Below are 15,263 nucleotides of genomic sequence, written 5' to 3'. Positions count from 1 at the left end.
TGCTGTCATGGAGCCCACCTTTTCTTTAAATAAATTGTGAGATCATGCACTTTTCACAAATTGCTTTCTTTGTTATGCATTTACACCAAACACTTCCCGCTTTCAGGAATCCTGAAAGCGGATCTCCTACAACATCACATACATTTAGCATCAAGAATAAATGGCCAAACTTGAACGAACATGTGATAGCTATGGAAGAAGAAGAGTGGGATGAAAGCAATATCAGTGAATTCACCAGGCTAGTAGAACAGCAGGAACATACTTGGAAACCTGCCGCAGAGGAACTCGAAACCATCAATGTAGGTAGTGATCAGTTCAAGAAGGAGTTGAAAATAGGTACCCTAATTACTTCTGGACTAAGGACAAAAATGGTCGCCCTATTACAGGAATATACAGATGTCTTTGCTTGGTCTTATGAAGATATGCCAGGTTTGGATACAAATATTGTAGTACACAAGATACCGTTGGAAGAAGGTTGTAAGCCGGTCAAGCAGAGGAGGGCCCACCCGGATGTCTGGATAAAGGTCAAGACAGAACTCGAGAAGCAATGGGATGCTGGCTTTCTAGAAGTAGTTAGGTATCCACAATGGGTATCTAACATTGTTGTGGTGCCTAAGAAGGAAAGGAAGATTAGAGTGTGCGTAAAGCTAGTCCCAAGGATGATTTTCCTCTACCACACATAGATGTTTTAGTGGACAACGCTGCCCGGAGTTCCACATATTCCTTTGATGGATGGTTTTTCAGGATACAACCAGATAAAAATGGCTCCGGAGGATAAGGTGAAAACAACTTTTGTCACTACCTGGAGATGATCAAAGCAAATGGGCACCGAATTACGAGGGTCTTTACGTAGTAAAAAAGGCATTCTCAGGAGGAGCGTTGAAGTTGGCTAGAATGGATGGAGAAGACTTAGCTTGACCTATGAAGTCTCACTCTGTAAAAAGATATTATGCTTTGGCTATTGACTTCTTTCTCTTTTGCATTGATCTCACAACAATCATTTTTGCATTAATACCAACAGTGCATGTCTTGTTGTTATCGCACCTAAAAAGTTTAGCATCGGCTGAACGAATTTCTTCTCTATACAAAAGCCTAGACTAAAATCACACCCCTACACTGGGGGCAATAAGAGATTTTTTCATGAAAAGTTTTACTTGTTTAAAATGTACGGAAGCCTATAGATTTGAAAACCAAGTTAAAGCATTTGACAAAAGCATGACAAAGAGGCAATGACAAATCATACATTTTGGGAAAAGGACTACTCGAAGAAAGTCAGAGACAACACGAGAGATGAATCCAGCATACGACTTCAAAAGCAAGCTCAAGCAAGAGGGAGTCTCACGAACTAGAAGAAGAGGATGGGGCCTATGTTTCAAAACCAGGTACGAATGCATGCATGGCATCTAATCATAAATCATTGCATATATGCTTTCTGGATCATTACAGGAGGAGTTCTTAATACATTCCAGCAAGATTGGAGACGAAGAAAGAATCATAGTGGGTGATAGCAAAGAATTACGGTTTCGAACCGTAGTGGATTCTGGAACAACAAGAAGAACAAGAAAAAGATAGAAAATGAAAAGTTTTGAACCCTGCCATCAGGAAGAACAACATCGTATTTCAGCTTTGAATAAAAGGAATCGCCAGATGGGATTCCAAGATTGAAGGAGATCGCCAGAAGGGATCTCGTGTTTTGCTATTCGGAGGTCGCCAGATGGGATCCCGTATTACATGTTGAATAAAAGGAATCGCCAGATGGGATTCCAAGATTGAAGGAGATCGCCAGAAGGGATCTCGTGTTTCACTATTTAAAGGTCGCCAGATGGGACCTCGTTTTTTTTCATAAAAGGAATCGTCAGATGGGATTCCAAGTTAAAGGAGATCGCCAGAAGGGATCTCGTGTTTCGCTATTCGGAGGTCGCCAGATGGGATCCCGTATTACATGTTGAATAAAAGGAATCGCCAGATGGGATTCCAAGATTGAAGGAGATCGCCAGAAGGGATCTCGTGTTTCACTATTTAAAGGTCGCCAGATGGGACCTCGTTTTTTTCATAAAAGGAATCGCCAGATGGGATTCCAAGTTAAAGGAGATCGCCAGAAGGGATCTCGTGTTTCACTATTTAAAGGTCGCCAGATGGGACCTCGTTTTTTCATAAAAGGAATCGCCAGATGGGATTCCAAGTTAAAGGAGATCGCCAGAAGGGATCTCGTGTTTCGCTATTCGGAGGTCGCCAGATGGGACCCCGTATTACATGTTGAATTATAATTCACGTCTACTGTTCACTCGAACAGAGAACTGAGACGACGAAGAAGAAGGGGAAGGGGAGGAGAGAATTACCTGGCGTGGAGGGAGTTAGCGGCCTGGCTGGTGGAGCGCGGTGCAACTGGAGGTGGTGAGGCCGGCGGCGTGCACTGGTCACGGCTGGAAGAAGAAGGAAACGAGTCCTGCAGAGGAGAAGGAAAGCTCACGGCTGGAGCTGTTGGTGTGGCTGAGCAGAGAACTGCTACCCCGGCTGCCTTTGGGAAGTAAGAGAGCTTCTGGGCAAGGTGGTGGATGCTACCTCTGCTGTCGCCGCCGCTGCTGGAGTCACGGTGGCAGAGGAGAAGATTTTTACAGAGGAGAGAGGGAGAGAAGTGGTGCAACTGTCACGTGAGATGGTTTTATGGCTACTGGAGGTGGGGATGATGGTGAGAAGCCAGGTGATGAAGGTGGTGGTGGCTGAAGGCCACGGTGGAGAGAGGAAGCAGAAAAAGGATTGTTTGCAGGAAAAATGAATACAGAAGGCTAGTTTTCGGCCAACTTTGAGCTCGATTTCCTCCGTCCTATGAGCATGAAAATTGCTCCTATTTATAGGGCTGGAAAGAGGGTAATCTTGTATTCAATGTGGAAAAAGTCTCAGCCCTTGATTCGACTCGAGTAATCCAAGCCGTTGGTTCAAAGTGTGCACCTCGAGCTGCCAAATTTTGGCAATCCAAGGCTGCAGACTGAACGAGGTGGCCACTTTGGGCCAATAAACGAAGCCGTTTCAAAGTTTTTCGACCCGACCGGACCATTCTCGAGGATAAAGGGGTTTCCTGTGGACATTTTGGTGCACGGGTTGTCGGATTTGGAGGAAGAAACGAGGCCGAAAATGCTCCTTGAAGTCTGCCACTCGGGCAGTTTCGCGGGGAAGATGATGAACAGTGACCCGTTTTTTTTTTTTTTTTTTTTTTTTTGCAAAAACTTGGTAAAAATTAAATTAGGTCTTTCAAAATTCCAATCTTTCAATTAAGTTTAAATTAGGCCCCCAAACTTAATTTTTCACCGATTAAGACCTCAAATTAATTTTGACCCGCTTAAAGTGTAATTAAGTCCTTGCACTTAATTAAATCCTTCAATTGGACCCAAATTAATTCTTAAACATAATTAACATTCAATTTGGCCCATGATTAAATCAAATTGGCCCATTAAAAATTTAATTATGTCATTAGACTTAATTTTTATGCAAATTCGTCCAATACTCATTTAATTTGACCTTTGAATTTGCATTTTTCTATTTTTGCGCATAACAGCGTACATTTGGGCCTCCGAAAATTGCAGCTTGATTTTTGCCTATTTTTGCAGCCTTTCTTGGTCAGCTTTCTCCGCATTGCCAGCCTCTATTTTATTATTTTTTTTATTTTGATTATTTTATTTTTTTGGAAAAAAACGAATTTTGGGGAATCACCCAAAATTGGGTGATGACAGTTGCCCCCCTCTTTACAATTCTTACGGTAGAAAGTCTCGTAAAAGACTTTAGATAGTAAGGATTTTAAAGAAGAAAAACAAGGATGAGATATGATTGACTCATCTTGTTGATGAATGATGAATCCTCTTGAGGGTTAGAGAGCGCACTCGAAAGGAGGTAAGGTTAGAAAAACACACTACCTAAAAGGTTAGGACTCGAAGGAGCTCTTAAAAAGAGGCAGGGTTGGACAACGCACTACCTAAGATGGTTGATGGCTCTAAGGCGCACTTAAAGGGAGGTAGAGTTGGAAAACACGCTACCTAAGGTGTTTGTTGGCTCTAAGGCACATTGAAAAGGAGGTACGGTTGGAAGACACGCTACCTAAAGTGTGATGGCTCGAAGGCACATAAAAAAGAAGGTACGGTTGGAAGACACACTACCTAAGGTGTGATGGCTCGAAGGCACATTAAAAAGGAGGTACGGTTGGAAGACACGCTACCTAAGGTGTGATGGCTCGAAGGCACATTAAAAAGGAGGTATGGTTGGAAAACACATTACCTAAGGTGTTTGTTGGCTCTAAGGCATATTAAAAAGGAGGTACGGTTGGAAGACACGCTACCTAAGGTGTGATGGCTCGAAGGCACATTAAAAGGAGGTATGGTTGGAAAACACGCTACCTAAGGTGTTTGTTGGCTCTAAGGCACATTAAAAAGGAGGTACGGTTGGAAGACACGCTACCTAAGGTGTGATGGCTCGAAGGCACATAAAAAAGAAGGTATGGTTGGAAAACACGCTACCTAAGGTGTGATGGCTCGAAGGCACATTAAAAAGGAGGTACGGTTGGAAGACACGCTACCTAAGGTGTGATGGCTCGAAGGCACATTAAAAAGGAGGTACGGTTGGAAGACACGCTACCTAAGGTGTGATGGCTCGAAGGCACATTAAAAAGGAGGTACGGTTGGAAAACACATTACCTAAGGTGTTTGTTGGCTCTAAGGCACATTAAAAAGGAGGTACGGTTGGAAGACACGCTACCTAAGGTGTGATGGCTCGAAGGCACATTAAAAGGGAGGTATGGTTGGAAAACACATTACCTAAGGTGTGATGGCTCGAAGGCACATAAAAAAGGAGGTACGGTTGGAAGACACGCTACCTAAGGTGTGATGGCTCGAAGGCACATTAAAAAGGAGGTACGGTAGGAAAACACACTACCTAAGATGTGAAGGCTCGAAAGCACATTAAAAAGGAGGTAGGTTTGGAAAATACGCTACCTAAGGTGTTTGAAGGCTCTAAGGCGCACTCAAAAGGAAGTAAGGCTCGAAAGCCCACTCGAAAGAGGAGGTAGGGTTAGAGGACACGCTACCTAAGATGTGAGGGCACGAAGGCCCACTTAAAAATGGAGGCAAAGTTAGAAAACACACTACCTAAGAGGTGAGGGCTCGAAAGCCCACTCGAAAAAGGAAGTAGGGTTGGAAAACACGCTACCTAAGAGGTGAGGGCTCGAAAGCCCACTCAAAAGAGGAGGTATGGTTGGAAAACACACTACCTAAGATGTGAGGGCTCGAAAGCCCACTAAAAATGAGGTATGGTTAGAAAACACACTACCTAAAATGTGAGGGCTCGAAAGCCCACTCGAAAAAGGAAGTAGGGTTGGAAAACACGCTACCTAAGAGGTGAGGGCTCGAAAGCCCACTCAAAAGAGGAGGTATGGTTGGAAAACACACTACCTAAGATGTGAGGGCTCGAAAGCCCACTAAAAATGAGGTATGGTTAGAAAACACACTACCTAAAATGTGAGGGCACGAAGGCCCACTTAAAAAAAAAAAAAAGGAGGCAAGGTTAGAAAACACACTACCTAAATGATGAGGGCTTAACAGCCTGCTCAAAAGAGGTGATGATGAGACACTGATCTATCAAAGATGAAAGTAATGCATCATGATCAATATGCATGTATACTTACCTGAGAAATGTAGGTCCCCTTTTCTTCATGGAGTTCTCCTTTCCTCAAAGTTTGAGTCTCTAATAGTAAGCTTCGATGGCTCTTTCCGCTCTTGCTTACTCGAGTCATATCTTGTGATCTTGACCACTTGGAAGGACTTGATATCATCATACTTCTTTGTCCTCCGCCCTTTTAACTCAAGGGTTGCCAATTTTACCCGACGATTTTCTTAGAAAGGGAATCATGGAGCCAGCTCTACTAGATGTTTTTGATTGCCCTCCAGCTTGATCATGCCCCCCAGTATTCAATTCGGGTTTAGGGATGAGGCTATATGAAGGAAGATTTGATTTTTGACAAGGAATTGTTTTCATGATGAATTTTTGGAATTTCAAAGCTATTCCAAATACAGAAATCATTTTGACATCGATTCAAAGCAGAACTCATTCTGATAAAATTCAAGTGATTCCTATGGAGAGGTTTTCAGAAATGATGGAAACGTTTTGTTTTGATTTTGGTGAAAATGTGAAGTGACATCTGGTTGGTCACAAAAGGTTGAAATTTCAATTTAAGGGTTATTGAGAACCGTTTTTCGACGATAATGTGAAGAAGTGACATGAAAGGTTGAAATATCAATTTTAGGGTTATTGAGAACCGTCTTTAAAGCATTCATTTTATTTGCATGAATAATGATTTTGCTTCGTATGAGAAAGCACTGCCTACCGATCCAAATTGCTTGCCTTTGATCAGAAAGGGCTTGATTAGGCACGTAACGTAGGCTTGGGCTCTTGGCTATGAAGAAAAGGATATTTGTAGGCTTAAAAGGTGTTTAAGGGACTTTAAGACTAAGGATCACTAGTGCTTATATCCCAAACTCTTTTGTTCATAGATTTCTGGACCTTGGAATTGATTTGTAAAATGGTCCACGGTGCCCCCCAATGTTGGGCTTGGGCTCTTTCTCATTTTTTTTCATTTGATTTTGAGCATCATTGCATTTGTTTTTTTTTTATGCTCAGAATTCTTTGATCCTTTGGATTTTTCTTCATGCCCCCTAGCTTTGTATGGGCACCCTCGATGATTGAGAATTTTCTTTTATGCCCCCCAGTATTGTTCGGGCACTTTCAATCGTTGAGGTTTTTCATGCCCCCAACAGTTATTTGGGCACTTTCAATCATTAAGGATTTTTTTGGGCACTTGCCCCCCAGTGTAGGGTGTGATCCTAGTCAAGGTTATTTCCAAAAAACACTATTAGGCTCAAAAGGGGACTGCAAAGGATATATTTCAGCCTAGTGAGAGGATTATCAAAGATGGCCTTTCTTCATCTCAAATGCATGCATTTAGGATCGGTAAGCCTTGCTTTCATGCGAGTATGCAAAGTGATTTCTCATTATTCATGCAACTAAAACCCAGCTTTTGGAGTCACTTCATGGTGTTTTTTTTTTGGGTTTTCTAGGTGTATGGTTACCTCTCTAAGGAATCACCTCAATTTTTAGAACTTGTTTGTTTGAACAAACACCAACATGATTTTTGTTTTTGTACTAAACTTTGATTTCCCAAAAATCCTTGTGAAAACATGCATAGTTTTGGAAGAAAGGGGAAACACGCCCAAAGATTCTTGGCACAATGGTTTCATGTTTAAAGGTTATGTTCAATGTGTTATTTACATGAAACAACAAAACAAATGAAGGTATGTCATGAACACAGGAAAACACATGATTTTATTAACAGGAAAGGCTCATTTGACAGAGAAAGTCTTGTGGCATTATGAGCTAAATTGCTAACAAGACTAAAACAGGTTGAAACAGACATGATCAAACAAAAGGAAATAATTGGGTAGGCTCCATCTTCCCATTCTATAGCAGAACTTTGTTCTCTATCCTTGAGAGTGCACATTTCCTTTTTCACACCTTGCTCTTGCCATCAGTGCTTTGAGGTTTTCAAAACATTCCACCTCTAGTGCATTCACCGAACCAGTACCTGAAGCATGATTGGGTAAACGGTTCGAACCCACGTTTAGAGTTCCTTCGAAGGTTATCCATCCAGCTTTAATCAAATGCATAAGCCTCTTCTTGAAGGCACTGCAAGTATGAATGTTGTGTCCCGCAGCACCAGCATGGTACTCGCAAGTAAGGTCAGGCTTGTACCAGTTAGGGTAAGGTGGTTGCAGAGGTGCCAAGGGTTCTGGAGCTATATGCCCGATGCTTAGTAGCTTTTGGTACATCTCATTTAAGGGTATCGGTAATGGAGGTAGTTGTTCTTGGACTCTTTGGTGTGTGGTTTGAGGCTCAGGTTTTCTTGTGGGAAATATAGGGTTGAGATTGATGTTAGAAATTTGGGGCGAAGGGGATGGAGTGTGATAGTTCTGGAATGGGTTCTTCCTACCCTTATATCCACTTTCAACATAGTCAACCTCTTTCTTTTTACCTTCAAAGCCCCTTTTCTCCACAGATACAGAGATTCTACCACTCTTTACTCCTTGCTCTATGCGTTCAGCTACTACCACAGCGTCAATAAATTGTTGGGCTGAACTACCCATCACATGCTCGTAGTATGGGTCCTTGAGCGTGTTGGCAAATAGAGTGACCATCTCTTTATCCAGGAGTGGAGGATGTACTTGAGCAGCTAGGTCTCTCCACCTTTGAGCATATTCCCTTATGCTTTCCTTGTCCCTTTTCTCTAGGTTGGACAAACTGGTTCTGTCAGGAGTGATGTCCATATTATACTTGTATTGCTTGACAAAAGCATCCACCAAGTCTTTCCATCTTTGGATCTTGGTGTTGTCCAATCTCATGTACCAGTTTAATGCCGCCCCACTTAAGCTATCTTGAAAAAAATGCATTAGTAGTTTTTCATCATGTACTACTTCTGCCATTTTGTTACAGTAGGATTTGAGATGAGTTATGGGGCATTGTGTTCCAGTATATTTGATAAATTCAGGAACACGAAACTTCTTCGGGACAACCACATTTGGGACCAAACACATTTCTACTGCTCGTACTGGATTGTACAAGTCTACCCTCTCAATGGCTTTGATTCGAGCTTCTAGCGCTGCCATCTTATCAATGTCATCAGATGACTTGGTCTTGTGGGACTCATTGGCAAATGCATCTATGATTGCGGGGGTTGGTGCTGGTGGCATTGAGTGCACAAAAGTTGGATTGTGTGGAGGTTCATGACCATGTTCACTCATTGTTTCTTCGGGTTGAGCTGTTGCTGGAGGTTGAACAAAAATAGCAGGCCGGTTGGAAGGACCTTCACCAGAGGCATTTCTAAGTGTTTGCTCGAGTAAGCTAGTGAGGCGAGCCACGCTTGCTTTCAGAGATTCTAACTCTTCTTGGAAATGGGCGTCACGGTGAGCACGCTCTTCACCTTCCATGTTTTGTGTTCAGAGTCGGGTGTTATAGGCTATTTGGGGACCTATATTTCAACCTGTTGCATGTATGTATGTTATTTACAATGGATGGATGTATGTGTGTGGATGCAAATGTAGGTACATTGGGTATGACTGAAAAAAACCCATGCAAAATGAATATGTAAGGGGTTCATGCTCTAAAGGAAGGTTTTAGGTCATTACATGATGGGTAGGCTTTCTACCTAGTCTTAAAAGGGTCTATGAACTGCCCAGTGACCACCTCACGTGAAGGCAGTATAGGGGTTTACAAGGAATGATTAGGACACATTGTGACCGCTATTACCGAGTAAACACTCAGTTTATAGTTGGATGTTTCACGAATCTGAACCCCGACTGAAAGTCATGAGGCAGACCGCTACTCCCCACCTAATCCTAGAATTGGGTTTATTCGCAAAATTAAAATGCATGCTAAAGCAGTAAAAATGCGAGCTAAAATTAAAGACCAACAAAAGGAAAACAATCAAACAATCAATGCTTAGTCCGACCAGACATGGCTATCCCCAGTGGAGTCGCCATTCTGTCGCACTTCGGAAATCCGCGCGGCGTCCGCTGGCGATTTTTTCTATTATTTGTGTTTTGCTTGGTTCTTTGGAGTCGCCACCTAGTATTATGGTCACTAGGAACCTATGGTCTGCGAGAGTCTGAGTAAGGGACTGGTTGTGCAAGGGGAAGACGCATCACCCCCGGTGCACCCTACCTAAGGTAAGCTGCATTGTTGTTTGATTATTTTTTCTAGGTCGAGTTTCTATTCGTTGCTCTTTTCTAAGGTTCAAGATAGATCTCCCTTCGTGAGGGAGTCTCTATCTTATTGGGTTAAATCCTAACCATTCTAAAATCTAAATTTTAGGATTGCATTTATTTACACCTTGTATCTTTAATACCCGAGGGTGTACTTTATCATGTAATTTTACACCCCACAAATATTAAAGCCTACATCTGGATCCTAAAAAAAAAAGGTTGGAAAAAGGTTTTTGATATTTTGGCCAAACCCTAATGGATGATCATAACTAGTTATGATATCCATTTTTTTTGGATTTTTAAAATGTGAGAAAGATAGAATTTCTTTTGAAAACATGCTTGGAAAATTCTTTAGGACTTGGCCGTATGCTATAAAAAAATTTTCTTTTTTTTGAATTTTTTTTTTAAAAAAAAATATTTCGGAGAAAACCGGGTATTTTAATACCGAACTTGTATCTTACAATGTAAGTATACAATCCAATATTAAGCAAACTTGGCAGAAAAATATTTAAAAGAGTCACAAGTTTTTTTTTAAAATGATTTTTGGATTTTTTTTTAATTTTTGAAATTGTTTTTTTTTGAAAAAAAAGATATAATACACTGCATGAACAGTAGACATGAATTATAATTCACGTCTACTGTTCATGCGTGAACAGTAGGACGTGAATTATAATTCACGTCCACTGTTCACTCGAACAGAGAACTGAGACGACGAAGAAGAAGGGGAAGGGGAGGAGAGAATTACCTGGCGTGGAGGGAGTTAGCGGCCTGGCTGGTGGAGCGCGGTGCAACTGGAGGTGGTGAGGCCGGCGGCGTGCACTGGTCACGGCTGGAAGAAGAAGGAAACGAGTCCTGCAGAGGAGAAGGAAAGCTCACGACTGGAGCTGTTGGTGTGGCTGAGGAGAGAACTGCTACCCCGGCTGCCTTTGGGAAGTAAGAGAGCTTCTGGGCAAGGTGGTGGATGCTACCGCTGCTGTCGCCGCCGCTGCTGGAGTCACGGTGGCAGAGGAGAAGATTTTTACAGAGGAGAGAGGGAGAGAAGTGGTGCAACTGTCACGTGAGATGGTTTTATGGCTACTGGAGGTGGGGATGATGGTGAGAAGCCAGGTGATGAAGGTGGTGGTGGCTGAAGGCCACGGTGGAGAGAGGAAGCAGAAAAAGGATTGTTTGCAGGAAAAATGAATACAGAAGGCTGGTTTTCGGCCAACTTTGAGCTCGATTTCCTCCGTCCTATGAGCATGAAAATTGCTCCTATTTATAGGGCTGGAAAGAGGGTAATCTTGTATTCAATGTGGAAAAAGTCTCAGCCCTTGATTCGACTCGAGTAATCCAAGCCGTTGGTTCAAAGTGTGCACCTCGAGCTGCCAAATTTTGGCAATCCAAGGCTGCAGACTGAACGAGGTGGCCACTTTGGGCCAATAAACGAAGTCGTTTCAAAGTTTTTCGACCCGACCGGACCATTCTCGAGGATAAAGGGGTTTCCTGTGGACATTTTGGTGCACGGGTTGTCGGATTTGGAGGAAGAAACGAGGCCGAAAATGCTCCTTGAAGTCTGCCACTCGGGCAGTTTCGCGGGGAAGATGATGAACAGTGACCCGTTTTTTTTTTTTTTTTTTTTTTTTTGCAAAAACTTGGTAAAAATTAAATTAGGTCTTTCAAAATTCCAATCTTTCAATTAAGTTTAAATTAGGCCCCCAAACTTAATTTTTCACCGATTAAGACCTCAAATTAATTTTGACCCGCTTAAAGTGTAATTAAGTCCTTGCACTTAATTAAATCCTTCAATTGGACCCAAATTAATTCTTAAACATAATTAACATTCAATTTGGCCCATGATTAAATCAAATTGGCCCATTAAAAATTTAATTATGTCATTAGACTTAATTTTTATGCAAATTCGTCCAATACTCATTTAATTTGACCTTTGAATTTGCATTTTTCTATTTTTGCGCATAACAGCGTACATTTGGGCCTCCGAAAATTGCAGCTTGATTTTTGCCTATTTTTGCAGCCTTTCTTGGTCAGCTTTCTCCGCATTGCCAGCCTCTATTTTATTATTTTTTTTATTTTGATTATTTTATTTTTTGGAAAAAAACGAATTTTGGGGAATCACCCAAAATTGGGTGATGACACACACTTTGGAAGAAGTCACCGACAGGACTTTCATTCGAAAGCTAGCCGAAGGAGAGAAGTTCCAGAATTGGGAGACCCAAGAAGCTCTATTGGTTTTCAAAATGTAATCAACAAGGATTTGTTGGATTATAATTTTATCTATGTTGTTTGCCTTTTTTTTATTTTGTTTTTATTCATTGACAATCGAGGCTCAAGATGTTAATTGGATTTTATTTTTGTTTTTGAGCCAATCCTTTCCTTTTAATGAGATCATGCATTTTCAAAATTCATCTTAATGTCTTACTGAGCATTTACACATCACTTTCCGCTTTCAGGAACCCTGAAAGTGGATCCTCCACAACAACACCTGCACTTTACATTGAGAATGAATGGCCAAACTTTAAAGAATACATAGTAGCTGTAGAAGATGAGGAATGGGAGGAGAAAAACATAGGGGAATTCATAAAATTAATAAAACAGCATGAACAGGCTTGGAGGCCCGCTAAAGAGGAACTTGAAACCATAAATGTGGGTAATGAAGAAATCAAGAGAGAGCTGAAAATAGGGACTTTGATCACCCCTGAAGAAAAGGAAGAATTGATTGCACTGCTCCGAGGTTACGTAGATATCTTTGCATGGTCCTACGAGGATATGCCTGGTTTGGATACGGATATCGTAGTACATAGGATACCACTGGTGGAAGGATGCAAACCGATTAAGCAGAAGTTGAGGAGAACTCATCCGGAGGTCTTAATCAAAGTAAAAGCAGAAATTGAAAAACAATGGAATGCTGGTTTTTTGGAAGTAGTCAAGTATCCGCAATGGGTGTCAAACATAGTGGTGGTACCCAAAAAGGAAGGTAAAATCAGAGTTTGTGTGGACTTTAGGGACTTAAACCGGGCTAGCCCTAAAGATAATTTCCCTCTACCACACATAGATATGTTGGTTGATAATGCAGCACGCAGCTCCACATATTCCTTTATGGATGGATTTTCGGGCTACAATCAGATAAAAATGGCGAAAGAGGATAAAGAGAAGACAACCTTTGTAACACCATGGGGAACATTTTGCTACAAAGTCATGCCATTTGGTTTAAAGAATGCTGGGGCCACCTACCAAAGGGCTATGGTGACTTTGTTTCATGACATGATGCACAAAGAGATTGAAGTATACATGGATGACATGATTGCTAAATCTAGAGAGGGAGAGAATCATGTCCAAATATTGAAGAAATTGTTTGAAAGACTAAGGAAATATAAGTTAAGACATAACCCGGCGAAGTGTTCGTTCGGGGTGAAATCTGGGAAGTTGTTAGGATTTGTGGTGAGTGACAAAGGGATAGAAGTGGATCCCGACAAAGTAAAGGCTATTCAATCTATGGCACCTCCCAGGACTGAGAAGGATGTGAGAGGTTTCTTAGGAAGGTTGAATTACATTGCTCGGTTTATATCCCAATTAACCACGACTTGTGACCCGATCTTTCGTTTGTTAAGGAAGAAGAACCCTAGAATTTGGAATGAAGAGTGCGAAGAGGCTTTTGAGAAAATCAAGCAGTACTTGTTGAGTCCACCCCTGCTTGTTCCTCCTGTACCAGAAAGGCCATTGATATTGTACCTAACAGTAACAGAAACAGCAATGGGATGTGTACTTGGGCAACACGATGAAACCGGAAGGAAGGAAAGGGCCATTTATTACCTGAGCAAGAAGTTCACAGAATGTGAGTCTAGGTATACTGTGATTGAGAAGCTGTGTTGCGCACTGACATGGGCTGCAAAGAGATTACGTCAGTATATGTTGTATCACACTACGTGGTTAATTTCCAAATTAGACCTGTTGAGGTATATTTGTGAAAAGCCCTATTTATCAAGCCGAATTGCAAGATGGCAAGTTCTATTGGCTGAGTATGACATAGTATATATGACAAGAAAAGCCGTAAAAGGGAGTATTATTGCCGATCACCTGGCTGACCATGCTATGGAAGATTATGAATCATTAGACTTTGAATTTCCCGATGAAGATGTGCTTGCAATCGAGGAAGAGAAATCAGATTGGTGGATTATGTACTTTGATGGTGCTATAAATGTATGTGGTAACGGAGCGGGTGCAGTGATAATCTCTCCTGATAAGAAGCAGTATCCGGTTTCAGTTAAGCTACAGTTCGGGTGCACCAACAACATGGCTGAGTATGAAGCTTGCATTCTCGGTTTGGAGGCTGCATTGGAGCTAAACATTAGAAAGATAGATGTGTATGGAGACTCAATGCTGATCATTTGCCAAGTAAAAGGAGAATGGCAAACCAAGGAAGAGAAGTTAAAGCCTTACCAAGAATACCTGTCTAAACTGGCTGGAGAATTTGAGGAAATAGAGTTCACCCATCTAGGAAGGGAAGGAAACTAGTTTGCAGATGCTTTGGCTACACTAGCATCTATGGCCAAAATAGACTTTAGGCACAAGGTACAACCAGTACACATCAATATCAGAAATAACCCAGCTCATTGTTGCTCAGTCGAAAGAGAAGTGGATGGAAACCCTTGGTACTATGATGTCAAGAATTTCATCCAAAACCAGGCATATCCCATGGGGGCATCCAAAATCGACAAGAAGACCTTGAGGAGGTTGGCAATGGATTTTTATCTTAATGGGGAGATTTTGTATAAGAAATCATCCGACGGGACTTTGTTGAGATGTTTGGATGAATTTGAGGCAAAAAGCGCGTTACGAGAAGTCCATGAAGGGATTTGCTCAACCCATGCTAATGGACACGTGATGGCTAGGAAGATACAAAGAGTCGGTTACTTATGGATAACATTAGAAAAGGATTGCATCGACTATGTCCGAAAATGTCATAAGTGCTAAGTATACAGTGACAAAATCAACGCCCATCCAACTCCTCTATTTAACTTGACATCTCCATGGCCCTTCGCGATGTGGGGAATTGATGTGATTGGACCTGTAAACCCAAAAGCCAGCAATGGTCATAGGTTTATTCTCGTGGCTATCGACTACTTTACAAAATGGGTAGAAGCCGGGTCATTTGCTCATGTGACACAAAAAGTAGTGAAGAAATTTATTGAGAGAGATCTGATTTGTCGATATGGTCCACCAGAAAAGATTATAACTGATAATGCCCAGAATTTCAATGGCAAGATGATAATAGAACTCTGCGCTAAGTGGAAAATCAAGCATTCCAACTCTTCGCCGTATAAACCAAAGATGAATGGTGCGGTAGAAGCTGCTAACAAGAATGTCAAAAAGATTATTCAGAAGATGGTAGTCATCTATAAGGATTGGCATGAGATGTTGCCATTTGCCCTTCATGCGTATCGCACTGTAGTCCGAACCTCAACAGGAGCCACC

At 41.7% G+C, this 15,263-nt stretch overlaps 1 protein-coding gene across 1 annotated transcript; it reads right to left on the bottom strand.

Annotated features, from left to right (window-relative positions):
• Positions 1-7,517: 7,517 nt before the first annotated feature.
• Positions 7,518-9,020, bottom strand: LOC133671425 (uncharacterized). The gene has a single exon (XM_062092195.1). It carries the CDS (start codon positions 9,018-9,020, stop codon positions 7,518-7,520), a length of 1,503 nt encoding a protein of 500 aa, XP_061948179.1.
• Between the last annotated feature and the right edge of the window lie 6,243 nt (positions 9,021-15,263).

This window comes from Populus nigra, chromosome 13 (genome assembly GCF_951802175.1).
Source record: "Populus nigra chromosome 13, ddPopNigr1.1, whole genome shotgun sequence".
NCBI classification, from domain to species: Eukaryota; Viridiplantae; Streptophyta; class Magnoliopsida; order Malpighiales; family Salicaceae; genus Populus; species Populus nigra.
Note: the sequence above shows the minus strand (reverse complement) of the source record. Positions and strands in the feature narration are given on the sequence as shown.